Source organism: Schizosaccharomyces pombe (genome assembly GCF_000002945.2).
Source record: "Schizosaccharomyces pombe strain 972h- genome assembly, chromosome: I".
Taxonomy (NCBI): Eukaryota; Fungi; Ascomycota; class Schizosaccharomycetes; order Schizosaccharomycetales; family Schizosaccharomycetaceae; genus Schizosaccharomyces; species Schizosaccharomyces pombe.
Genome location: NC_003424.3, coordinates 2,009,279 through 2,033,450, shown reverse-complemented (window position 1 = coordinate 2,033,450; position 24,172 = coordinate 2,009,279). Strand labels below are relative to the sequence as shown.

General features: G+C 35.0%; 13 protein-coding genes and 12 long non-coding RNA genes across 25 annotated transcripts, besides 1 other annotated feature; 12 read left to right on the top strand and 13 right to left on the bottom strand.

Moving 5' to 3' along the window:
- Positions 1–5: 5 nt before the first annotated feature.
- On the bottom strand, positions 6–732 carry SPOM_SPNCRNA.2909. The gene has a single exon (NR_192277.1). It is a non-coding gene; the product is annotated as a non-coding RNA (long non-coding RNA).
- Positions 129–1,442, top strand: mdm10 (Mdm10/Mdm12/Mmm1 complex subunit Mdm10; the record flags this gene model as incomplete). Its single annotated transcript, NM_001019018.3, has 3 exons — positions 129–319; positions 369–763; positions 822–1,442. The coding sequence occupies exons 1-3, from the start codon at positions 223–225 to the stop codon at positions 1,440–1,442; spliced, it is 1,113 nt and encodes a 370-aa protein (NP_593586.1). The 5' UTR covers positions 129–222.
- Positions 1,230–2,316, bottom strand: tom22 (TOM complex subunit Tom22). Its single transcript, NM_001019017.3, has 2 exons — positions 1,846–2,316; positions 1,230–1,784 (listed from the first exon to the last, which is right to left on the bottom strand). Exons 1-2 carry the CDS (start codon positions 2,236–2,238, stop codon positions 1,743–1,745), a joined length of 435 nt encoding a protein of 144 aa, NP_593585.1. The 5' UTR covers positions 2,239–2,316; the 3' UTR covers positions 1,230–1,742.
- Positions 1,643–2,967, top strand: SPOM_SPNCRNA.2908. The gene has a single exon (NR_192276.1). It is a non-coding gene; the product is annotated as a non-coding RNA (long non-coding RNA).
- SPOM_SPNCRNA.184 lies at positions 2,586–2,949 on the bottom strand. Its single transcript, NR_150606.1, has one exon. It is a non-coding gene; the product is annotated as a non-coding RNA (long non-coding RNA).
- A 97-nt stretch (positions 2,968–3,064) lies between the features above and the next one.
- Positions 3,065–4,308, top strand: pdi2 (ER protein disulfide isomerase Pdi2). The gene has a single exon (NM_001019016.3). It carries the CDS (start codon positions 3,143–3,145, stop codon positions 4,220–4,222), a length of 1,080 nt encoding a protein of 359 aa, NP_593584.1. The 5' UTR covers positions 3,065–3,142; the 3' UTR covers positions 4,223–4,308.
- A 275-nt stretch (positions 4,309–4,583) lies between these two features.
- pro2 (glutamate 5-kinase) lies at positions 4,584–6,243 on the top strand. Its single transcript, NM_001019015.3, has 3 exons — positions 4,584–4,753; positions 4,878–5,176; positions 5,253–6,243. The coding sequence occupies exons 1-3, from the start codon at positions 4,699–4,701 to the stop codon at positions 6,105–6,107; spliced, it is 1,209 nt and encodes a 402-aa protein (NP_593583.1). The 5' UTR covers positions 4,584–4,698; the 3' UTR covers positions 6,108–6,243.
- Positions 4,927–5,655, bottom strand: SPOM_SPNCRNA.2907. Its single transcript, NR_192275.1, has one exon. It is a non-coding gene; the product is annotated as a non-coding RNA (long non-coding RNA).
- Positions 6,244–6,286: 43 nt separating the features above from the next.
- SPOM_SPNCRNA.788 lies at positions 6,287–6,735 on the bottom strand. The gene has a single exon (NR_151164.1). It is a non-coding gene; the product is annotated as a non-coding RNA (long non-coding RNA).
- cyc2 (cytochrome c-heme-linkage protein Cyc2) lies at positions 6,450–7,496 on the top strand. The gene has a single exon (NM_001019014.3). The coding sequence runs from the start codon at positions 6,488–6,490 to the stop codon at positions 7,286–7,288; it is 801 nt and encodes a 266-aa protein (NP_593582.1). The 5' UTR covers positions 6,450–6,487; the 3' UTR covers positions 7,289–7,496.
- gmf1 (actin regulatory protein gmf1) lies at positions 7,399–8,200 on the bottom strand. The gene has a single exon (NM_001019013.3). The coding sequence runs from the start codon at positions 8,114–8,116 to the stop codon at positions 7,691–7,693; it is 426 nt and encodes a 141-aa protein (NP_593581.1). The 5' UTR covers positions 8,117–8,200; the 3' UTR covers positions 7,399–7,690.
- SPOM_SPNCRNA.2906 lies at positions 7,600–8,255 on the top strand. The gene has a single exon (NR_192274.1). It is a non-coding gene; the product is annotated as a non-coding RNA (long non-coding RNA).
- A 274-nt stretch (positions 8,256–8,529) lies between these two features.
- On the bottom strand, positions 8,530–9,095 carry SPOM_SPNCRNA.2905. Its single transcript, NR_192273.1, has one exon. It is a non-coding gene; the product is annotated as a non-coding RNA (long non-coding RNA).
- On the top strand, positions 8,791–12,483 carry ddb1. The gene has a single exon (NM_001019012.3). It carries the CDS (start codon positions 9,009–9,011, stop codon positions 12,225–12,227), a length of 3,219 nt encoding a protein of 1,072 aa, NP_593580.1. The 5' UTR covers positions 8,791–9,008; the 3' UTR covers positions 12,228–12,483.
- SPOM_SPNCRNA.2904 lies at positions 9,199–10,057 on the bottom strand. The gene has a single exon (NR_192272.1). It is a non-coding gene; the product is annotated as a non-coding RNA (long non-coding RNA).
- Positions 11,067–12,724, bottom strand: SPOM_SPNCRNA.2903. The gene has a single exon (NR_192271.1). It is a non-coding gene; the product is annotated as a non-coding RNA (long non-coding RNA).
- A 95-nt stretch (positions 12,725–12,819) lies between these two features.
- Positions 12,820–13,989, top strand: ras1 (GTPase Ras1). The gene is made up of 2 exons (NM_001019011.3): positions 12,820–12,968; positions 13,040–13,989. The coding sequence occupies exons 1-2, from the start codon at positions 12,963–12,965 to the stop codon at positions 13,691–13,693; spliced, it is 660 nt and encodes a 219-aa protein (NP_593579.1). The 5' UTR covers positions 12,820–12,962; the 3' UTR covers positions 13,694–13,989.
- Positions 12,968–15,643, bottom strand: leu5 (coenzyme A transporter). The gene has a single exon (NM_001019010.3). It carries the CDS (start codon positions 15,080–15,082, stop codon positions 14,102–14,104), a length of 981 nt encoding a protein of 326 aa, NP_593578.1. The 5' UTR covers positions 15,083–15,643; the 3' UTR covers positions 12,968–14,101.
- On the top strand, positions 14,071–15,331 carry SPOM_SPNCRNA.2902. Its single transcript, NR_192270.1, has one exon. It is a non-coding gene; the product is annotated as a non-coding RNA (long non-coding RNA).
- A 180-nt stretch (positions 15,644–15,823) lies between the features above and the next one.
- On the bottom strand, positions 15,824–17,084 carry srp21 (signal recognition particle subunit Srp21). The gene is made up of 4 exons (NM_001356045.2): positions 16,995–17,084; positions 16,753–16,942; positions 16,192–16,610; positions 15,824–16,131 (listed from the first exon to the last, which is right to left on the bottom strand). Exons 1-3 carry the CDS (start codon positions 17,064–17,066, stop codon positions 16,510–16,512), a joined length of 363 nt encoding a protein of 120 aa, NP_001342841.1. The 5' UTR covers positions 17,067–17,084; the 3' UTR covers positions 15,824–16,131; positions 16,192–16,509.
- A 39-nt stretch (positions 17,085–17,123) lies between these two features.
- Positions 17,124–19,388, top strand: SPOM_SPAC17H9.06C (uncharacterized protein). The gene is made up of 4 exons (NM_001019008.3): positions 17,124–18,315; positions 18,356–18,852; positions 18,900–19,124; positions 19,165–19,388. Exons 1-4 carry the CDS (start codon positions 17,313–17,315, stop codon positions 19,243–19,245), a joined length of 1,806 nt encoding a protein of 601 aa, NP_593576.1. The 5' UTR covers positions 17,124–17,312; the 3' UTR covers positions 19,246–19,388.
- ebp2 (rRNA processing protein Ebp2) lies at positions 17,247–20,636 on the bottom strand. Its single transcript, NM_001019007.3, has one exon. It carries the CDS (start codon positions 20,517–20,519, stop codon positions 19,518–19,520), a length of 1,002 nt encoding a protein of 333 aa, NP_593575.1. The 5' UTR covers positions 20,520–20,636; the 3' UTR covers positions 17,247–19,517.
- Positions 19,993–20,783, top strand: SPOM_SPNCRNA.787. The gene has a single exon (NR_151163.1). It is a non-coding gene; the product is annotated as a non-coding RNA (long non-coding RNA).
- Positions 20,784–21,104: 321 nt separating this feature from the next.
- Positions 21,105–21,445: an LONG TERMINAL REPEAT.
- A 300-nt stretch (positions 21,446–21,745) lies between these two features.
- dri1 (RNA-binding protein involved in heterochromatin assembly Dri1) lies at positions 21,746–24,106 on the top strand. The gene has a single exon (NM_001019006.3). It carries the CDS (start codon positions 21,756–21,758, stop codon positions 23,544–23,546), a length of 1,791 nt encoding a protein of 596 aa, NP_593574.2. The 5' UTR covers positions 21,746–21,755; the 3' UTR covers positions 23,547–24,106.
- Positions 23,774–24,037, bottom strand: SPOM_SPNCRNA.2901. The gene has a single exon (NR_192269.1). It is a non-coding gene; the product is annotated as a non-coding RNA (long non-coding RNA).
- Positions 24,107–24,172: the final 66 nt, after the last annotated feature.

The window sequence follows — 24,172 nt, the reverse complement described above, 5'->3', positions numbered from 1 at the left end:
CCTCGAACATTTTAATTTTTATGGATTATGGTATATTAAATTTATAAAACTAAGACATGCCACGAGCCTTGTTCCTAAAAATGCTCATTGACGTTACTAATATACTCGACTCTGTTCATTTAAACACCACGATTAACGTATTTTTAACAAAGGTAATAACACTTTTATCATATTAACGCACTTGGACAAGGATTAGGAAGTATAATTTGCAATGTTGGTAAAATGATGTCGTTTAACGATTATATATTTTACGAGTACCTGAAAAAGACAAATTGGAATATCCATAATCTTTACTGTAATCTTACTCAAACAGCTGACAGTAAGTTATAGTAAAATCCTAATTGTAAAAGAGTACTTACAAACAACAGATATTTTGAATTTTGAGATTCCTAGTGGTGTAAGCTGTCAACTTTCAAGTTTAACTTCGTCAAATTTTGCTTCAGGATGTAAAATTTCTGCTATGCCCATTTTGAATGGGTCAATGTCCTATGTATATACGAATGTAAACTTGGAAAATCTGAATAGAAATATAACTTATAACCTACAACATTTTTATGAAGGCTATAAGCATGTTGATGTTCCATTTGTTCATTATGTGAATGAATTTCAAGACAAGAAGCTTCCGTTGAGGCCTACATTATTGTATGGAAGAATGCATCTTCCTTCTCAACACTTAGATGCCATTTTTGCTACAAGATTATCTCCTTGGCTGTTGTTTTTTATTCAAGGTGTTAATGAAATTGAAGACGGTGTCGGTGACAATGTACGCTACAATTTATATAATTTCATGTTTTTATCTTTATTTCTTTACTTACGCTCAGCTTTGTTTTAACTGGCAATATGATACCGGAAAGCGATGCTTGGAGTTTGTTTATGAATCTAGCGGAGCTATGCTTGGCGTTCGAGGTTTATGGAATTTGAATTATAGAGAGCTAAATACCAAAATAAACATGGAAAATAAAGCTCCATCTAATATGAGATGGAGTCTTGGTTTTGAAACCTACTACGGCGTTTTGACCAAGTGCGCAGGCGCCAGCCTTGGAATGCGATTGCATAGTGGACCATCACATCCTTACGCTCCCTTTATTCTTACTTGTACATTAAATCCCATTGTTGGTCATATCACTTCTACATTTTCGACTGCTGAACCACGAACCAAAGCGTTCAGTGCTCAATACGACTTTAATATCTACTCTTACGAGAGCCAATTGAAACTAGGAATTGAGCTATGGCGTTCAAAACAAGAAATGAGTCAATCTACTAATGATCCAACAGCTAATTCAATGTCATCACTTCTCAAAGGCACATGTTCTACAAGTGGTGATGTGTCAATTTCTTGGCAAGCACGAATTCGAAATTTTCTATTAACCATTGGAACAGAAGCTCAATTGACAAAAATAGATCCTTTATTTTTTGGAGTGCATTTTGAATACTCAAAATAAAATGATTTTTGATACGAAAATGATTTGTGAAATGATAAAATTAATCAGTAATACCTTTGTAATGATTAGAACTAATGGAATTTACTGAGAAAGGTAAAACTGCCGAACAATAATAACCAAAAAAGTGTTCATAAATTTGGCTTTGAGCAAGGCAATACATATTCCATTGCTCCACTGATGAATCTTTTGATTGCCAGTATTTTTGAAGGAAATGTTATTTAAAAATTTTGCAAGCAGAATGGAAAAGAGTTATCCGTTTGCTAGATTTTTTAAGTCGAATGCATCTATTTACAAATGAACTTATTGAGGAAGAGCACCGCTAGTGGCTCCAGGAGCAATAACCTAAAACATGGTGAGAATAGTGTAATAATAAACATAGAAAAATTAGTCAACATAAACATACCTCGTTTGCTCCGCGTTGATCCTTGATTTGTTTTTCATACTCAGTAAGTTGGGCCTCCTCCTCCAAAGACATCATAAATGGAACTCCAAGAAGCAAGGCAGAAGTAGAAATTACCCACATTGATTTTCCACCAAACTGTGCAAGCTTAGAAAGACCAGTGGTCGCGGTCTTGGCGCCGTCAGCAATTTTGACACGCCATGTGACAGGCACAATCTCTTTGAGCGCAGCAATTCGGTCAATGATGGTTTCCTCCTCGAGACCTTCAAAATCTGATTCATCAGAATCAGATTCCTCTACATCTTCTTGCGCATAAATGTATTGATCCTTCTCTATAACGGTTTGTTGTTCGTTTTGGACTTCTGTCTCATCAACGACTTCCTCAAGCTTTACCATTTTGGAATATAAAAATAACTATAATATCAGGTTATCGACCTACAAAAAAAATCGAATATAGCAAGTTCGTGCTTTCTCGAAGTGGATTGCAGGTTACGATGAGTGTACCATAGAGAGTGATTGCATCTTTCAATCTCGTTGGCCAATTTAAAGCATTCTCTGCTTTACCTACTAACACTTCAAAATTTTAAGTGGGATTGAAATACTTATGTGGGGGTCTTTTGTTTATTATTAACTTTCAAAGGCCTATGTGGGGAATTTTTTTAAAACTACTAAGTAGTACTACCTCCTGGTGGGGGTTCGAGGTCGATTAACAACTCACTCTTGATCATATGTGTTTTATCAAATTCATTACTCAATTCTAAAATTAATATTAATTTTGATTAATAAACCTCAAATCAATTGTAAATAGAAAAAAAATTGTTTGTAATGTTCACTTTTTTTGTTTGTGATTTTTATTACTGCTTAAAGCTTTCTGAATGCTAACCCTCAGTTGATTTGAATATAGGGATACGCCCGAGCACGGTAGTTTTTTACTATTGACAAGTAAACGTACTGTAATAACAGCAATAACTGAACTTAATAACATAGGTTCACTAGAGCTTTCTTGTATAATAGTTCAATCAATAATTTGTAGGTCTTAAAATGCGTTCATGGATGCGCTAGCGATATAAGCTTACCAAAGTGTGGAATAAAGAATACAGTGACGAATGAAGCTACTAAATAGTGCAATTTAGTGAATATTCCTTTTGTTATAGATAGGTAACATGGGTAACGATGCTCAGTAAGCTCATTCAAACATGACACAGCCGGCTTCGTACAGCTTACATTACCCAACGACATATACATACTTTTGTTGTACCTGTCCCGTATTTGTGGACACTGGAAAAGTAGAATACTTAGAATGAGATTACCTCTGCTGAGTTTTGTTATATTTGCGCTTTTTGCGCTTGTATTTGCATCAGGTGTTGTAGAGCTCCAAAGTCTCAATGAGTTGGAGAATACTATCCGAGCTTCTAAAAAAGGAGCATTGATTGAGTTTTACGCCACCTGGTGTGGACATTGTAAATCTTTAGCGCCAGTGTATGAAGAACTTGGCGCTCTTTTCGAAGACCACAATGATGTCTTGATTGGCAAAATTGATGCGGATACACACTCCGATGTTGCTGATAAATACCACATTACTGGTTTTCCAACACTGATCTGGTTTCCTCCTGATGGATCTGAACCAGTTCAGTACTCCAATGCTCGCGACGTTGACAGTTTGACTCAATTTGTGTCTGAGAAAACTGGTATCAAAAAACGCAAGATTGTCCTCCCTAGCAATGTAGTTGAGCTCGATTCTTTGAATTTTGACAAGGTTGTTATGGACGATAAAAAAGATGTTTTAGTTGAATTTTATGCGGATTGGTGCGGTTATTGCAAGCGTTTGGCTCCTACTTACGAAACTCTTGGCAAGGTATTCAAAAACGAACCAAACGTTGAGATTGTTAAAATTAATGCAGACGTCTTTGCTGACATCGGAAGGCTACATGAAGTTGCAAGCTTTCCCACCATCAAATTCTTTCCTAAAGATGATAAAGATAAGCCTGAATTATACGAAGGAGATCGTTCTTTAGAATCTTTGATCGAGTACATTAATAAGAAATCTGGAACTCAACGTTCTCCCGATGGCACTTTACTTTCTACTGCCGGCCGTATTCCAACTTTCGATGAATTTGCTGCTGAGTTTTTGGATATGTCAAACGCTGCCAAGGAAGTTGTTCTTGAAAAAGTCAAGCAGTTAGCCTTAGAGGATTCATCTAGATGGACTAAGTATTACAAGAAGGTTTTTGAGAAGATTTTAAATGATGAAAATTGGGTACATAAAGAAGCTAAGCGTTTGTCTAAACTTTTACGCCAGAAGAGCATCGCTTTGGCCAGTGCTGATGATTTTAAAACTCGCCTTAACATTCTAAATTCCTTCCTTCCTGGTAATCACTAGTGATTTGGAAATGTTTGCTACGTTATAGGTGAAAAAACTTAATCTTATGACCGTAGGTTTATAAATAAATCAACAGTTTCATGATATTTTCGATAAATACTGAGGAATATGTAGGTTAAAGTATTACCCTTTAACAATTTTTTATGTACTTATAAAAATAGATTTTCTCTCCATTAATGATTTGTGTCTTTTTTAGTTTCTACGTATATGATAAACTAAAGACAATAATTAATATTAAATAGAACGTTGTAGGTAAATTCAACAGCTATATACTCTAACAGGCTTTTATCCTTAAAATTGAAATCCAAATCCTACATATAATTATTCCTTATCAATGGGCTATAAGGCTTTCCGTTATTTTACCACTACTAGATGGGCCGTTGATTTGTAAAGGTGAAGACAAGTCGTATTCCACTAAAATTTATCCTTTTTTTAAAAAATAAATTTCAACAGTAACTTTGTAGATTTTTTTTAAAATGTCTCCGAAGTCGAAAAGCACAAATAAGACTTACACAATTGTCATCAAACTTGGTAAGCACGGAATAGTAAGCTATACAAAAGCATATGTATGAATTTTATATCTCACTTTTTCAAATATGTATTTCTTTGTTTGCTCGTTGTTGGCATCACAAACGCTTTGCTAACATTATTTTAGGCACATCGTCAATTTGTGATGAAAAGACTCATGAACCATTAATTTCAAATTTGTCACTAATCGTTGAAACCGTTGTCAAGCTTCGAAAGTTGGGTCATAATGTCGTTTTGGTTTCAAGTGGTGGTATTGCAATGGGCCTTCGTAGATTAGATTTACCTAAGCGTCCTTCAAAGCTTTCTGCTGTACAAGCAATTGCCGCGGTCGGTCAAGGAAGACTAATTTCCTTATGGGATACCTTATTTACACAACTTCGTCAGCCTATTGCGCAAGTTTTAATCACTAGAAACGACATTGCCGAGGTAAGATTCAGATAATTATTGTTGACACTTAAAAAATTATTTTAATTACTGACGGGTACTAACTATTAATATTTAGAGATCCCAATATGTAAATGCAGCGAACACAATTTCCGAGTTGCTACATTTTGGGGTAGTTCCCATTGTAAATGAAAATGATACTCTGTCTGTTCAAGAAATCCGTTTTGGTGATAACGATACTTTATCGGCAATTACAGCTGGCATGATAAACGCAGATTATTTGTTTTTACTTACAGATGTTGATTGTTTGTATACAGACAACCCACGTACCAACCCTGACGCTAAGCCTATTTTAAAAATTCATGATACATCAATGGTAAATGCAAACGTTTCCACACCCGGTAGTGGAGTTGGAACAGGGGGAATGAAGACGAAATTGATCGCTGCAGATTTGGGAACGTCTTCAGGCGTAAATGTTATAATATGTCGTGGTTCTAAACCTTCGAGTATATTCGATATAATCCGTCAGGAATCCTCTGATAATAAAAATGAGTCAGTTGAATTACCTCTGCATACCCACTTTGTAGCCAAAAAGCAAGGAAGGATCCGTGATCGACACTTTTGGCTTTTGCACGGCCTTAAATCACATGGGAGTTTGGAAATTGATCGTGGGGCTTTCGAGGCTATAACCCGTACAAATAGAGCAGGATTACTACCAGTTGGTGTAACCAAAGTACATGGCCATTTTTCAGCTCACCAAGCAGTTACGGTTATTTACAACGGAGAGGAAATTGGCAGAGCCCTTGTTAATTACAGCAGTACTGAAATAGATTTGATTAAAGGCAAGAGAAGCAAAGAAATTGCATCCATCTTAGGATATAACGAAACTGAATATGTCGCCTACAGAGACTATTTAGTAGTTCATGGTTTAAATTCTCATCATGATTCACAAGTTAGTTCTGATGAGCATTGATGTATATATTTAATCACTAGCTTATTTAGAACTACTAAAATTTGTTTTTGCTCTGTTTTTTACCTTTATTATTGGCTTACTGTTATTGAAATTTTTTTGTTATAGAAGGAAGGTTTACGAACTTAATATACAAAAACAGAACCATAAATATCTATTAGAAAATTTATTAAGATTTGTTTATTTTTGTTAAAAAACTATTAACCTTAGATAATAATCAGACGTTTTGTACTGAGTTGTGTAATTAACAAAGTACATTTTGTTGGTATTATATCGGATACTTCCTACGAAGCCTGTGATTGGATTTGGCTTTCATAAACGATGAATATAAGTACACGCAATTCCAACCTCCCCTTGATACAGTAAAACTTACAAAGAAAACAATGAGTAGCTCGACTTACAGGAAATTGCCTAAAATCTTAGCTGCAGGTCTTGCTATTGGTTGCGCAGGTGGTTATTATGCTTATAAAAATTCGAATAAGCCCCCAGGACTTAATCCCGAAATTTATGCTCCATTTACAGTTAATAAAATTACAGAGCTTACATCCGATGCTAGCTTGTTTTCGTTAGTTCCTCAGAGCCCTTCTGAACACCTTACTACTTTGGAACCGATTGCTAAGGTAACAATTCGTGATCCCAGTATGCAAGTCCAGAGACCATATACCCCTTTGTACTTGGATGCCAATGAATTAAAGTTCTTTATTAGAAAGTATGAAGAGGGTCCCGTTAGTTCTTATATTCATTCTAAGAAAGAAGGGGACACTATTGAACTTCGGGGTCCTTTTAAAACCACCAAACTCGATTGTACGAAGTACCCAAGAATCGTAGCTATCGTTGCAGGAACAGGAATTGCTCCTATATATCAATTAGCTCAGTCTGTTAAATCCCCAGTCGATATTGTATACTGCTCAAGGCCTGGTCAGCCCCCTTTGCTAAAAGAAGAATTGGAAAAGGAATGCCCAAACGTAAGGGTGAAGTCCGTCCAAAATCGTTTGGTAAACATTCATGACATTTTGGATTGGGATAATGTTACAGTTCCTTTAAAGGATACCCTTTGCATTGTCTGCGGTAGCCAGAAGTTTGTTTCTACAATTGCCGGACCGAAGGCTGATTATGGCGCAAGACAAGGAGAAGTCAAAGGACTTTTATCAAACAATCCGTTTGGGAAAGTTTGGAAGCTTTAGTTTAGAAATTTTTGGCTTAAGATTTTGGGTTGCACGATCTTTGGACAATTGTGCATAATACAAAAACGATTTTTTTGTTTATCTTCAAATAATTTATTTTTACCGATTTGGAAATAAATTTATACAAATAAGGGAACTCTTAAACGTTACGTGTTATCAATGAAATGGAGCGGTTTTCTTAGGTAATGGAGAGAAAATAAAAAAAATAGTATTTAAAAAGTTTCTAAGTGTATAAATTTTTATCCATTAAATCTAATTGTTATTGAGGGTTTATGCATCTGCTGCTAAGCAGGTATAGTATGTCAAAAAGAAAGCCCATACAAGCAAAATATCTTTAAATAATTAATTGCATAAAATGTGAACGAGGGAAAGGTTCATTTTCAACTCGCATATAAACAAGCATTAATGCAAAAACTCATCAACTGCTTCACTAGTAATATCTTCAGAATCTCTAGCTTCAAATACTTTGTGCACCTGCGACACATCTTGAAACCAGACTTTAGCAGAAGCATAAATCATAGATAAGTCATTTGGGGTAGCACTTGGTCTCCAGTATATCATAAACAATGGAGTACTAAGTCGACCATCTGTGGTTTTGGTAGGATAGGAAACAAGGATAAATCTAGGATTTGTTTCCGAGAGTTCATCTGCGACCTCTTCAATACTCTGTAAATCCATGATTTCTCCATCGGGAACAATCTCCTTAGTAGCTTTATCAACCTTGAGAATGAAAGCATACATAACTGATTTCTTCAACCGCAAACGAAATCGATCAATTTCTTTCATCGTGGTATCCGAAATGGTGAACATACGAGCCTCTGATGACATCTTTCTTGTTAGTTTATAATATTTATGTAAAACCACAGCAATAGCCAATTAAGGAAATTTAATTTCGAGGGTGGTGCTTTTGTTGGGTTGAATTAATACCGTTCGTGCAGAATCCTAAAAGATATTTAAATTCATGCTAGGAGTTAAAAATTTATTTTTGAGTTTTGATAGATAATTATTGATTTTTTAAATACAAATTATTCATCAATTTTATTATATTCAAAAAGTCTATATCCACGTATGTGATATCTTTGAAGTTCGTAAATTGGCAAATTTAAGCATTGTGTTATATTTACAACTTGATAAATAAAAAAAAAAAAAAAAAAAAAAAAAAGAGGATACTTAAGGATAAATATTATATAATACCTAAGATTGAACGAACTAATGTTTTTTTTTAATATTCCTAAGAATATCCTGTTAATGCAATCACTTTTTTAATAACATTCATAAAGTCTTTGGTCATCGGGACTAGCTAATAATACTTTACGACGAAGCGATAAAAATGTATTACTTTAGCAGCTCGAAGTCGAGCGGTAATAAATCAAACACTTAAATTTAAGTACTTATGTAAACTTTACTCTATAATAGGCTTAGGTGTAAAAGTTTATTTTCTTGCAAAAAGCACATACTACACCGCACCATGCTATGTCTGGAGTAGTAAATCTGGGTTTCCCACTTCACCCACTTGGCATTTAGAAAAAGTCCCAAAAACCATCAACATCGTTGTTCGATAATCTTAACGTCTTCCAAAATCCAAACTTAAAATATATAGGATAATTTGTACAGCAATTTGAAGCCCTTTTACTTTTGCTTTATGCTGACAATATTTTAAAAACGAGAAGCCGAGGCAGTGTCGCCATTTACTACAAAGCTGGTATTGCCCTTGTAAGAAATGACTTATGTTACTTATTTGCACAAGCCTTCTTCTATAAGAAACGCCGTGTTTTGTAAATTTGTCAATGCATCCTCCTGGAACGTAATAGTGGCTAAAGTAAATTGTTTGGAAGTCTATAGCTATGAAAATAATCGATTATGTTTAATAACTTCTGCTAATATTTTTGCGAAAATTGTGAATGTAAAAGCTTTTAAGCCTGTTTCATCCCCGACAGATCATATAATCGTTGCAACAGATTCCTTTCGTTATTTTACACTTTTTTGGGATGCCAATGATAACACTGTTTCTAATGGAATAAAGATACAGGATTGCAGTGAAAGGTCTCTTCGGGAAAGTCAATCTGGACCTTTGCTGTTAGTGGATCCATTTCAACGGGTTATTTGTTTACATGTATATCAGGGTTTACTGACTATTATCCCAATTTTTAAGTCAAAAAAACGATTTATGACTTCTCATAACAATCCTTCATTGCATGATAATTTTAGTGTGCGGATTCAAGAGTTAAATGTTGTCGACATAGCCATGCTTTATAACTCATCCCGTCCATCTTTAGCAGTTCTCTACAAGGATAGCAAGTCGATTGTGCATCTTTCTACGTACAAAATAAACGTTCGTGAACAAGAAATCGACGAGGATGATGTTGTTTGTCATGACATTGAGGAAGGTAAATTGATACCTAGTGAGAATGGTGGTGTTTTTGTGTTCGGGGAGATGTATGTATACTATATAAGTAAAGATATTCAGGTTTCGAAACTTCTTTTAACATACCCGATCACTGCGTTCTCTCCTTCCATTTCTAATGATCCCGAGACTGGCCTCGATTCTAGTATTTATATTGTAGCGGATGAGTCGGGTATGTTGTACAAGTTTAAAGCTTTGTTCACTGATGAGACTGTTTCAATGGAATTGGAAAAATTAGGTGAGTCTTCAATTGCTTCTTGTCTAATAGCACTTCCTGACAATCACTTGTTTGTTGGAAGTCATTTTAATAATTCTGTTCTACTACAACTTCCATCCATCACCAAAAATAATCATAAGCTCGAAATACTACAGAATTTCGTTAATATTGCACCCATTAGTGATTTCATTATAGACGATGATCAAACTGGTTCATCAATAATCACTTGCAGTGGGGCTTATAAAGATGGAACTTTAAGGATTATAAGAAATAGCATAAACATTGAAAATGTTGCTTTAATTGAAATGGAGGGAATTAAGGATTTTTTTTCCGTTTCTTTTAGGGCAAATTATGACAATTATATTTTCTTGAGTTTAATTTGTGAGACGCGTGCGATTATTGTTTCACCTGAAGGAGTTTTTTCAGCAAATCATGATCTGTCTTGTGAAGAATCTACCATATTCGTTTCAACTATATATGGCAACAGTCAAATTTTGCAAATCACTACCAAAGAAATACGCCTATTTGATGGAAAAAAACTGCACTCTTGGATATCTCCAATGTCAATTACATGTGGTAGTTCCTTTGCAGATAATGTCTGTGTTGCTGTTGCCGGTGGTTTGATACTGTTTTTTGAGGGCATTACTGAAGTTGGTAGATACCAGTGCGATACTGAGGTTTCCTCTCTTTGTTTTACGGAAGAAAATGTCGTATACGTTGGTCTTTGGTCAGCAGATATAATAATGCTGACATATTGTCAAGATGGGATATCTTTAACTCATTCCCTTAAACTAACTGACATTCCTCGTAGCATTGTTTATTCACAGAAATACGGTGATGATGGAGGTACCCTATATGTCTCTACTAATAACGGTTATGTCCTTATGTTTAATTTTCAAAATGGACAGGTTATAGAACATTCTCTAAGGCGTAATCAATTGGGCGTTGCCCCTATCATTCTTAAACACTTTGATTCAAAGGAAAAAAATGCTATATTTGCTTTAGGCGAAAAACCACAGCTCATGTATTATGAGTCAGATAAATTGGTAATTACACCACTTTCTTGTACGGAAATGTTGAATATATCTTCTTATGTGAACCCTTCCTTAGGAGTAAATATGCTTTATTGCACTAATAGTTATATATCTCTTGCTAAAATGAGTGAAATTCGAAGCTTAAATGTTCAAACTGTTTCTGTCAAAGGGTTTCCGCGGAGAATTTGTTCAAATTCGTTGTTTTACTTTGTCTTATGTATGCAACTAGAAGAGTCGATTGGTACACAGGAGCAACGTTTATTGTCTTTCTTGAGAGTTTACGAAAAAAACACTTTAAGTGAGATTGCTCATCATAAGTTTAATGAATATGAAATGGTTGAAAGTATCATTTTAATGAATGATGATAAACGTGTGGTTGTGGGCACAGGTTTCAACTTTCCAGATCAAGATGCCCCAGATTCAGGCCGTTTAATGGTCTTTGAGATGACTTCCGATAATAATATCGAAATGCAAGCTGAACATAAGGTCCAGGGATCTGTGAACACTTTAGTTCTGTATAAACATTTGATAGTCGCCGGCATTAATGCCAGTGTCTGTATTTTCGAATATGAACACGGTACTATGCACGTAAGGAATTCTATTAGGACACCTACTTATACGATCGACATTTCCGTTAATCAGGACGAAATCATCGCAGCAGATTTAATGAAGTCTATTACCGTTCTACAATTTATTGATGATCAACTAATAGAAGTTGCCAGAGACTATCATCCATTGTGGGCAACATCCGTTGAAATTTTGTCAGAAAGAAAGTACTTTGTAACTGAAGCAGATGGCAACGCAGTGATTCTTTTGAGAGACAATGTCTCTCCTCAATTGTCCGATAGAAAAAAGTTACGTTGGTACAAAAAGTTCTATCTTGGTGAATTGATAAATAAAACTAGGCACTGCACATTTATAGAACCACAGGATAAATCCCTTGTCACACCACAGTTGTTATGCGCAACAGTTGACGGCAGCCTCATGATTGTGGGTGATGCCGGAATGTCTAATACTCCTTTGTTACTACAGCTGCAGGATAACATTAGAAAAGTTATACCTTCGTTTGGAGGCTTGAGTCATAAGGAATGGAAAGAGTATCGAGGTGAAAATGAGACCAGTCCATCTGATTTAATTGATGGCTCTTTGATTGAGAGCATCCTTGGTTTACGTGAACCTATATTGAATGAAATTGTAAATGGTGGTCATGAGGGTACAAAGCTTGATATTTCTGTTCAAGATCTAAAAAGTATTATTGAAAATCTTGAGAAACTACATCCTTAACGTTTTCTATCAATTCTGTTTTTGCCGCTAGAATGTAATTTTAAGACTATATGCAATTATCAATGTCTCATTGTATATTTATAGCAAACGAAAATGTTTTTGAATGAAAATCTCCACTATCGTATCTCTTTCCACGGTCGATAAAACGCATGAAAGGAGTTTAACATATACAAAATAATATATGGTGCCGACCTCTTCATGCATGTATTGCGAACACTTGAGCAAAATTTTTAGAAGCTTTTTAATTTTAATAAAGAAATATTTAATGTTCAGTATAGAAAGTTCAAAAGCAATACTTAAATTTGCTGCTAATTTGGTTAAGTTGGGCTGAATAGGGAATTCTTCAAACAATACTTCGTATGCTTTTAAAGGTAGACAAAGCACTAATGCAATATATCTGTCAAATACAAATGGCAGAATTTTTGGTATTTTAATAGAAGATCAAATGTTTATTGATGGATTTAACATAATTAGCTGTTAACATTAATATTTCGTTTTTATTGCACCAGATACCTTTAAAAAATTATAACTTCTGAATTTCTTTATTACTAGCTTGTCGGTTTGCCATCAGTAATTGTTGACTGCATTACTTGAAAACTGCCAAACACATTTTAACGAGCTTAAGACCAACCAATATTTTTTAATTACCAAGCCTACACACTTTTTGTATTTTGTTTTAAAAGCAACCTAAAGAAATATACGATTAAACTTAGTGTGCTTTATAAAATAGTGAATATGAGGGTAAGTCTAAGCAATGACTTGGGGTTATCTTTTATTGATTACAACAAACTAATCAACGATAATATTTATAGTCTACCTACTTAAGAGAGTACAAATTGGTAGTTGTAGGAGATGGTGGTGTTGGTAAAAGTGCTTTGACAATTCAATTAATTCAATCGCATTTTGTTGACGAATACGATCCTACAATCGAAGATTCATATCGGAAAAAGTGTGAAATTGATGGTGAAGGTGCGCTTTTAGATGTATTGGACACGGCCGGTCAAGAGGAATATTCCGCTATGCGTGAACAATATATGAGAACCGGAGAGGGTTTTTTATTAGTTTATAATATTACCTCTCGGTCCTCTTTTGACGAAATTTCTACATTTTATCAACAAATCCTTAGAGTTAAGGATAAGGATACATTTCCAGTCGTTTTAGTGGCTAATAAATGCGACCTTGAAGCTGAACGTGTAGTTTCAAGAGCTGAAGGCGAACAACTTGCAAAAAGCATGCATTGTTTATATGTTGAAACTTCGGCGAAGCTAAGGTTAAATGTAGAAGAAGCTTTTTATAGTTTGGTTCGCACGATCCGTCGCTATAACAAATCAGAAGAAAAAGGTTTTCAGAATAAGCAGGCCGTCCAGACTGCCCAAGTTCCAGCTTCAACTGCTAAAAGAGCTAGCGCTGTAAATAACAGTAAAACCGAAGATGAGGTTTCAACTAAATGTTGTGTTATATGTTAGCAAGTATTATTGCAGAATATTTGAGCTGTTTGGTGAATGCACCGTTCCTGTCTTTTGTTTCATCTCTTTCTTTTCATTTCAATAATTGTTTTTTCATTTAACACAATTATTAGCAGCTATCTTTAAGTACTTCATTTTCCCTTTGAACCATTTGCACATCTAGTTTTGGCTGCTAGTATGATAGCAAATTATTCAATTCAGAGTTGTGGACTTAGAAAAAACGTGTTATTTGACTTTGGGTTGCTATTTCTTGTTCCGTTTTAATAAAATACATCTCTTTCATTGCATGGTCACGATGTAACAATCTGCAACTAATGAATATATCATACACCTATAATCCCGTAGATCTTTTTTTATAAATTTTTAAAAAAGGGATAATTTTTTTCATAGAAAACTATGTCTGCAGTCTCAATCTATCCCTAAAAGCGCTTTGCTGTGATTGTAAACAAAAAAGCTAGTGCTTACCATTGGGATAACCTTAATGTAACCTATGGTAAGTCCAACGAAAAAACCTCTCATACCGGCTTCTTTGTAAGTAGTTTGTACTACCTGCTTAAGTCTAAGAAATGATTTATTTTTTCTGATACCACCAATTTGCATTTTTCGTCGACAAACTTCGAATGGGTAAGAAACCGTTTGACCACAAACTCCTGCAAATGCTCCACAAAGTAGTTCGGGCCAAGTTTTAAGTTTTTTATCTGACTTTTTTGTAGAAACCCATTCGTCAATTTTTTGTTTATGAAAAAAATCAGTTGCAAGATCGTAGGCAAGAAACGACATACCAGCATATGGAAAGATTCCAGTTAACGTAACAGAAAATCCACGATAAAAATTACAGATTTTTGACAAACGGGATAACCCAGGATACTTCTTATTGCACAAAAAATCACGTTCGTGAAATATATCTTTTGTAACTTGAGTTAGGGTAGGATTCTTCCCTGTATTGGTTATGTAGGCTAAACGAACACGAATCAGCTCTAACGGGTATGTAAAAAAAACAGAGCAAGTTCCGGCAAGTGATCCTGATAAAAATCGCCGAGCATGTGTTTCATGTTCAGGGTCACGAATTAAAACACGCCGTACTTGTTCGTATGCAACAAATTTAATGCCCGCATAAGGGAAGACTCTGTATAAAGTAGCAGTGTGGCCTTGATAAAGACCGTGTAAGCCATAGACGTGGTAAATGTGTTTGATAGCCTTATAAAGCCCATGCCGTGAATAAGCATACCCTCGATAAGAAGCGTGATTGGTTTGGTAAAGGATTTTCACTCTATCTAATGGGGCAACTACTGATTTTGCAACGCATCCAGCTGTACCACCAGCAATTCCAGATTTGACTAAGAATTCCCATGAATCCTTTTCCGGATATTGGGCAGTTGAGTTAGGCATGTAGAATCCCTGAAAGTGTTTAAGTTAAATAAAGAGGGGATTAAAAAGATAAATGGAAGGACAAAACTTTTCGTACCAAATGCCTAAACATAAAAAAATTGTTAAAACTGAACGTTTTCAACTTCTTACTACAAACAAAATTACATGTAAATAAGATTTAGCATCAAATGTCCAAATATCTTGGATCAATAACAGTGATTGAAGGAACACGAGAACACTTATAGTAGTAGCAAACAGTAATCTGAATAGAAAACACTTCAGATTGTCCAACAAGATTACCTATAAAGCAATCAATTATGCTTTTGAAAGAAAATGAAAGTATCTTTTAGCTTCTGTTAGAATTCCAGTAAGCCCATAGGTAAGGTAAAAAAAAGGCTGTAATTTAACAAATATATTTGTAGGCTAATAATAAAGGATCAAAAGAAAACCAATCCGTTGCTAAAAAATAAAAAATTAAGCCCCTGAGTATCCCAATAATAAATAAAGAAAGGCACTCCTAATGCTCAAATAATTGTTGAGTTGCCGATTTTTTGGTGTTAATGCCCACAGCACTGGAAGGTGGAAATTAAGCAGGCAGTAATATATTTCTCATAATTAAACAAAAACGTTTACTCAATAGCTTTGGAGATAATTGATGATAATAATTTTGTTTAGATCAATCATAGATTAACATAATAAGAATTTTTGAACTATGATGCTAATTCTCTCAACCTACATAAATTGGTTTATGAACAAAATGGTAAACAAAATGTGATAAACTTAAATAAAGATACTATTAAGGTGAAAATGAAGTTGTGTCTATACATATCCATATTAAAAAAGTTGCTCTAGCAAACTTTAAAAGGAAAATTGCTTGTATATTGAATATGAAGTTCACACTGTAGTAAACTAGTTTTTGTGCAATCGGTAACTGTAAACAAACGATATTTTAAAAGCAGAAACATCAACTTTTTTTACTTATTTGCTAATGCAGTAAAACTTTTCATCCTTGTCTAAACGATCTGTCCTAGCGAATGAATAATGAAATTCACCGAATAAAGATTTTTGTACTAAATAATATGTTACCAACTGTGCATAAAGGAAATATTATATTTTAGCACTTGAAATACCTGTAAATGAATACACATGCTTGTTATACTTTTATAACCAATCACATCGGTAATACCAATGCGAATGCATCCTTTTGATTATGTATAGCATTTGCAAATAAAAAATGATATTAAGAAAGAAGGGGCCATTATTCATGTTGGTCGAATAAGAAAGTACAGAACGACTGACTTACACTGCAAATTATCCTTTTTACCTTTATTGATAAACCGAGAGAATTGCTATTGTAAGATAAAAGTAAAGAATTAATCCGATCCTAAGATATCTAACGTGACACTAAATGAACAAAATGAAAAAAAAAAACACGCCAAGTGCTACACTCATTTCTTCTTCCCCCTTTTTTTTTTCTTTGAACCCTTAGGAGGAGCGGAAGGCTCCGCTTTCTTTTGCTCTGTAACCGGAGAAGCCACTACCTCTTGTTCTATATAACATGACTGTTAGCGAAACGTAAAAATTAGAAGAGCATAGTTACATTAATAACTACTTTTAAAGGAAAACATCTTCCTTCCAAGCGCTTCTTTTTATAACAATGCAAAAACAATTGATATACTAATAATACATACCTGGTTCAGGAGGAATTTCGTTACCTGTGGAGACATAACTAAGTTTGTTTGCAATTAGAAGTAATCTGCCAAGTTCAGCCGCCTTGTCAGTCCTATATTTTAGACATATTCCAGAAGCACTTTCAAAGGCTTTCGCGATTAAATAATTTTGACTCTGCTCATTCGTGCGATATTTGATACTAAGTTTGGTCTAAATGAAAAAAGTCAGAGTTTGATTATCAAAGATATCATCAACACCATACCGTTTTTGGATAAGCCTCCGTTAATGATTTTGACTGTGTGAAGAACTCATTCACAGTTTGCAGGTAAACCATGGTATAGTGGCTGATGGTAGGATCAACACATCAGGCATGCACCTCGTAGTGTTGTCTGAAACACAACTAAGTTATATTTGAGTCAATCGAAGGTTACTAAAATTGAATATAATTCATCCAAAAAACGTAAAAGCTTTTTTTACTATTTTTTCTACTTTTTGGTATACTATATTGGTTTTTCACGTATAACAAACTACTGAAACTATTAGTCGACAAATCTGTCAACTTAAAACATTCCCCTAATTTATGGTATCAAATCAAGACAATGTACAGAGAAATGATGTTCAAAAGTATCCGATAACTAGGTTTGTAAAGCGAAAGAGCAATGTTGTGCTTAAAAAGAACAAAGGAGCTATGAAATCGAATTCAAATTCACGCAGTAGAGGGAACAAAAAATTAAAAGAATCCCAATTTTCTTCTCGAGATAATTTTAGAACCACTCAAACTCAAGCATCTTCGTCAAGTGAGCCTAGTGATAACACGAACAGACTAGTTCCGGTGGTAATTATTGATAATAATACTCCAAAGAAAGAAGAAAGCAATGCCGAAAAGTTAAAGTTAGATAAAGATTCTTCAAGCGTTAATTATGAGAACCAAATCAGCAAACCGCTTATTACTTTCTCCGATATTCACGAAACCGTCAACGTTCCGTTTCTTTGTTTAGACAAGCACGACTCAAAAAATGAGGTTGCGATTAATTCACATGAAGATTCGCCTGTATGTCTTGAAGATATCACCGGGTCACTGTCATCTACTTATGGCAACGATAGTTTAGGTGAATCCAACTTGGAAGAATTACCCACTAGTGATAAAATAAAGGGAGAAAACATGGGAAGTCGAAAGAAACGAAAAGGATTTGTCATTGATTCGGAGGATTCCGACACTGGAATTCCAAGAGAAGAAAATGTTACGATTACGAGAAAGACGAAGCTGTCTTCTAATATACTATATTCCGATTCTGATACCGAGCGACAGAGCGATTCTGGTTCAAAAAACGTTGCAAGACAGTTTTCTCGAATAAAACGAAAAAGGAAAGTTTTGAGCTCATCTTCTGAAGATGATGAAAGTTCATCTCCTGAAGATTTGTTGAAGCCCATAATTAGATCAACAGAAGAAATGGAGAATTTAAATGAATTAGAACAAGAGGTTCAAGATTTGGACCCTATTGATGAAGGTTTCGAAGAAAAAGTGCCAAGATTTCGAAATCCTTCGAAGAAGGCATTTTATGAAAAACTACATAGTTTAAGAAGTAAGTAATTTTTTTGTTCTTTTATTAACGAATAATTAAGATCGAAGTTATAGCAAACTTGAATCTCTGACTTCCGAAAAATCTGATACATTGATTACCAAATCTGAATTGGCTAATGAATCAGAAGAAGACGATTTTATAGTGGATGATGAGGATACAGAGGTAATGATGAATGCTCGAAGTTTACTTCCTGCAGAGTTTTCAATGACAAGTCATCAAGGTTTAAAAGCACACTTTCGAAACTTTATGATGTTTATAGTTCAGCAGGCTATTGATCCAATAGACGCTTCTGATATATCTGATCATTATTTGTTTAGCCGTCGAACTATTCGTAAACAGTTATATTCATCAGTTGATTCGAATATCATCTCAAGCATTTGGCAATCAGAGTTCATTAAACTAATCAAGACTGTACCAAATATGAAAAGTGCCAAGATCGATGCTACTTATGGCTGTGATGCATGTAATATTCACACCAGAATGTCAACGCAAATTGTTTATTTTAAAGGAATGCCTTATAATGAGCATAACTATAAAGTATGAATTGATTTTCTCAACACTAGCGGGCTACTAACTTTCTAAAGGAGCTAGACAGTTTTGAACCGATCACTAAAGAAGCGTGGATGCTAGGAAACAGTTGCTTTAATCGTGCTAGAATTGCACACAGCATATATCATTGGGAATATAAAGTTAGTCGACATATACAAGTTGAACTCAAATTTCGTGAAGCTTCTAACACTAGCGAGCAAGGAAAAAATATTGTTGAAAGCATATATGAGGATCTTAAGGATTCAAATTTTTTTGAAACGGTAAGTATTCATGAGATATTTATTATTTCTAACTGCTTAGACCTGGGTGGAACTATGCAATTTATTGAAACTTGCAAGTTCTTCATTCGAATCTAATTTCCATAGCCGTTCCTCAATGTAATCTAGAAATTTAGTAAAACAAATTTAACCGATTTGGGTAAAACGGTGCAAGAATTTGATATTTTTTTAGAATTTATTGTGTGATCGGCTCTAATTGTATATTACATAATTTAATATTTATAACTGTTCATTTTTTTTGCAAAATTCTTGTTGCTCTTCTTATAATATATCGCCTTCAAACTCGACTGAAGTACGAAACATACCTATTGTAAAGAAGAAATAATGATATTAAACCTAAGATATAGTTATTTATAGACCCCTTATAAACCCCAATTATTTTCTAGCCTTTTCACGTCGCGCCTTACCGGGACGTTTTTTAGATTTAATGTTTTTAAGACCTTTTCTCCCAAATTCGGTAGCAGCAAGACTGTCGAGATCATTGCTTTTGCTGCGATGCTTTGGACCACCAAATCCATACTTTTCATTTTTCTTTTGTCGCTTCGGATTAGGCTGTGGCCGTGATTTCGTACTACGGCTACCTTTTTTAAATGTATCGGCAGAGGCTGATGAAAGAGCAATATCAAAGTCATCTTCAGTGGTAAGATCTCCTCCAGTATGCTTTCGTTTGAGAAGGTTAATTTTTTCGAGGGTTTCCTTTTTTTCCCGTTGACGCTCTTCTTGTTTAGCAAGCTGAACTTGTTTACCAAACTTCTTGAGTTCTCGTTGTTTCTTAGCTTGCTGGGATAGTTTTTTAGCGGTTGCTTCTTTAATCAACTCTTGACGCACTTTCTCCATGTGGTCATCGGACTTTAACATTTCCGCAAAATAGTCATGAGGTCGGGAAATTAGAACATTCGCCTCACGAAGTTTGGCAAAAGCCGCCTTTACAGAGCTCACACCTTGTTTATAAAAGGCCAGTTCACGGGCAAGATCATCCTCAACATTTTCAATTATTATAGGCTCCTTAGTAGTAACAGCTTGGTTTTCAACAAACGAAATATCATCAGGATATTTAATTCGTTCATAGATGTTCTCTAGTGCAACAGTGTTATTTATAGCTAATTTTCTTTTTCTAATCAAATCAGCGTCTTCTTCCAACTCAATTCCTTCAAGATCAGAAAGTTCAACTTCATCTGATCCCTCAGATTCGTTCTCTTGATCAGCTGTATCAGCTGTTTCAATAATAGGAGATTTAATGGTATTGATCATTTCTTTCTCATTTAATGCCTCAACAGAAGTAGAAGATTCATTGCTTTCCTTGTTTTTCTTTTCCTTCATAGCAGCTTTAGCTGCCTTTTTCTGAGCTCTTCTTTGCTTTGATTCTATTCCTGCCATCGTTGTAGTCTAGTGTGTATTCTACACAAAGCTGAATTTGAATATTTTTCAAAGGTTTTGAAAAATTTGCTTTGTGCTACTTTGATTAATACAATCTACGATTAGGCTAACGGTGACAAAGATTTTTACTATTGCAGTTCACATCAAATAATAAAGAGCACATTTAGAATCGCTAAGCTGATTAACGTTGCGTTATATTACTCTTAGTCTTCATTTAGGTTGTACGGAAGGCATTTAATAAATCCTTAACGTAAATTTTAACCCTTTATTTGTCCGTATAAAATTCGTTGTATCAATTTTAAGCTATAACTTGGTCGCATTTTATCGATTGTAGAGTTATTGCTGATAAATTTATGTTTTGCTACATTACACCAACTCTAATTGAAATGACGGTAATTTAGTAAATTATCAGTTGTGTAAGTAAATTACTATCAGCTTTTTTATGTAGCAAGATGTACAAATACTTTTCAATGGATGGCTTTTCAGTATAACTTTTCCCTTGACTTCCTGATACAATTGTCAAAATAAACAACAGTTCTTTGATTGTTTACGTGGTTACAAAAAACCCCGGTATTGTTCATAAGATGTAAGCTACGCAGTTTGGTATCTGATTTAAGGATACGTAGAACTGCGGTGAGTTTTCCTTGTGATCTATTATATTACAATACACAGGTTGTATAAGTAGCAACTGAGTATAGGTATTGTATTAACTGGGTTATAATGTTAACTATCACTAATATAGCTCATAACTGAACTGAGGAACGAGGTTCAGCAGTAGCTCTATTTATAGTATTCAGATAATATTGATCTTAATAGATTATCATTAAGATCAATCTCCATATCGTATTATACATGGTACGATATATAATTAGAACATGTGACATATAGTGATACTCAACGTAGTGTAGTATTGCTGACATAAGAATACCAAATGCTTGATGCGCTAAATTATGGTATAATAATTTATCGTAAAATTTTCATTTTCATTGTGTTTCGAAAGTATTGCTAAATTTTCTGCTTTGCATGCAAAAGAATCCCACAACAATACACGATTCGACAGTAACATCAGTTGTACATATTATTGTTCATAAAAGATTTTTCTCCTTTGAATAATTCCGCTTAGGTGGATTCTAAATCTAGATTTGTTACTTTTGTGACTGTACTTGTGAGTGACAAAGAAAAACACCAACGGGTTTGTAGCTTTGCAATATCATGTCAAAGCTACCAAGTCCAACAATGCCTCTGCCAGAATCGGTAGGCGACTTGGTTGTTTTGCACTTTGAAACAAATCTTGACGATCACGGCATTAGCATTGGCCGGGCGCCATGTGAAATTCATGAAATATGCTGGGTTATATTAGATGGAAAAACTTTGGAAAAACAACACTGTGAATCGTGTAGTATTCGTGAAGATAGTTCTCGTCATGGAATTTGTGGTTCTGCTAGTTCCTTAACTGAAGCTATCTTCACATTGGATAATTCAATCCAAGAACGATTAAACTTCCAAGGAAAACCTTTTACATTTGTTGTTATGAATGGAAGAGAGCTTCGTGTATTATTGCCAAAAGAAGCACGGGATCAGGGAATTACGCTACCTTCCTACATGCGCCATCCTCGCTTGTTTGATTTATCAAGCGAATACGCCAAGTGGCAGATTCGCATGGGTGCAGTACCACCATACACAATAACGCTTTCTCATATTTTTGGTAAATTAGATGTCGACTCTTTACCACCTATTACAGAGTCAAAAGCAATTGAATTATCACCTTCAGATGCTCCTTACATAACCAAAGGTCTTACTCAATGCTGGCGCCTTGCAAATGCTACCACCTTATTGCTTCGTAAAGCAGAGAAAGATTCTCGAGGTCATTCTCTTCCTTCGGTGCTTACACAACCCATTAACTGTCAAGCAGACGCACGAAGCTTTTATGCAGAACGGTCAAAAATTGTACACGTTGCAGGTTTGACCAACGATGTAACACAGCTCGAGTTGGAAAGTTGGTTTACTAATCATGGGGTTCATCCCGTAGCTTTATGGACTTTAAAGACTCCCGAACCTTACAAATCTACGGGTACAGGTTTTGTGCTATTTGCTAGTCATGAAGATGCTGCCGATGCTCTTGCCTTTAATGGATATTGCTTAGGAGATCGGATGCTGGAAATTATTCCCAGTAGTACAAAGGTTTTAGATAAAGCTTCAGACATTCTAATTCCTTTTCCTTCTAGTAAGAATCGCCCACGCCCTGGGGATTGGAATTGCCCAATGTGCGGTTTCAGCAATTTTCAACGTCGAACGTCTTGTTTCCGATGCTCATTTCCTGGTCCTACTCATGTTTCAGCTGCTACTGGTAGCAATACTTTTTCACCTGATTTCCCTTATGGAAATTCATACGGCAACGGCTCCTCTCACTTTATTGCCAACTATGGTGGATCTGTCCATCATTCTAACGAAAATACCATGCAAAGTGATCTTCAGCATCAGAATGGCAATAATGCTGTAAATCATCATCATTCTTCACGCTCATTCGGTGGTAATGTCCCTTTTCGTGCTGGTGATTGGAAATGTGGCTCTGAGGGTTGTGGATATCACAATTTCGCAAAAAATGTTTGCTGCTTACGCTGTGGGGCTAGCCGTGCTACAGCTGCAGTCGTAGCAGATCATGCATCTGGGCCGGTGAATGGTTCGTATAGTCATAATTCATATTCTCACATCCCCCCTGTTATGAGTACAAGTCCTCCTAATCATTCGGTGTATCCTTACTCACAACTTTCTATAAATTCAGTAACGGCTAATCATGGTCAAAATTTTGGGGGACAAAATGGTGGTAATGTATCTAGGTTCGATGATCATGGACGCTTTAAAGAAGTATCACGTCCTTCCGTTACTACTGATCAAGGCGATTGGTTATGTGAGTGTGGATTTACTAATTTTCGTCGCCGCAGTAATTGTCTCCGTTGCAATGCTCCGCATTACTCTAATATGCAGATTCCTGCATCCTTGCCTTCGGATTTCAATGCTTACGTGTAAAGTTGGACAATTATATTTAATGGATAGGTCCCGTAGTACAAAGGATATTTGGTAAACACTATAGCTAAAAATGCAAGTGATTAGTGCGATAAAAATAATCACTTATGTCTTGAAGGAGCAAATTTGATGAAACAATTGTTATTATTTAAAGGCAGCATTTTGAAAAGCAACTCTATTGGAACAAAAATTTAAAAGTTGTATTGGGTTTTCTTATGAAGGTTTTGCATAAACATTGAATTACAGGTGTGGTCAAAATTAGTTCATAATTTTCTTTGGTGGGTTTTTTTCTTCTATTTAGTGCTATTTAATTTTTGACCTTGAAGAAATTTTCGGGGAAAAAACAGCAGTCAATCGTATAGAGCTCTCCCATATTTGGGATTTGGGGATTCATTTGTTTTGGAGTGTCACACTCATTGAACGTTTGAAAAAATGGTTGTTTACCTCTTACAGTTGTCAGTGCTGTTCAAATTTATAGGGTTCTTCGGTAAATAATGTATTGTTAATATTCCTTTTTTTTATTATATAATTTATAAAAATTTTGTAACGATAATGATTAAATCAATCGATACATGAGGTTACTTGTAATACATGGCATTATTAGAGAGAATTAAATTCGCATATGTAGC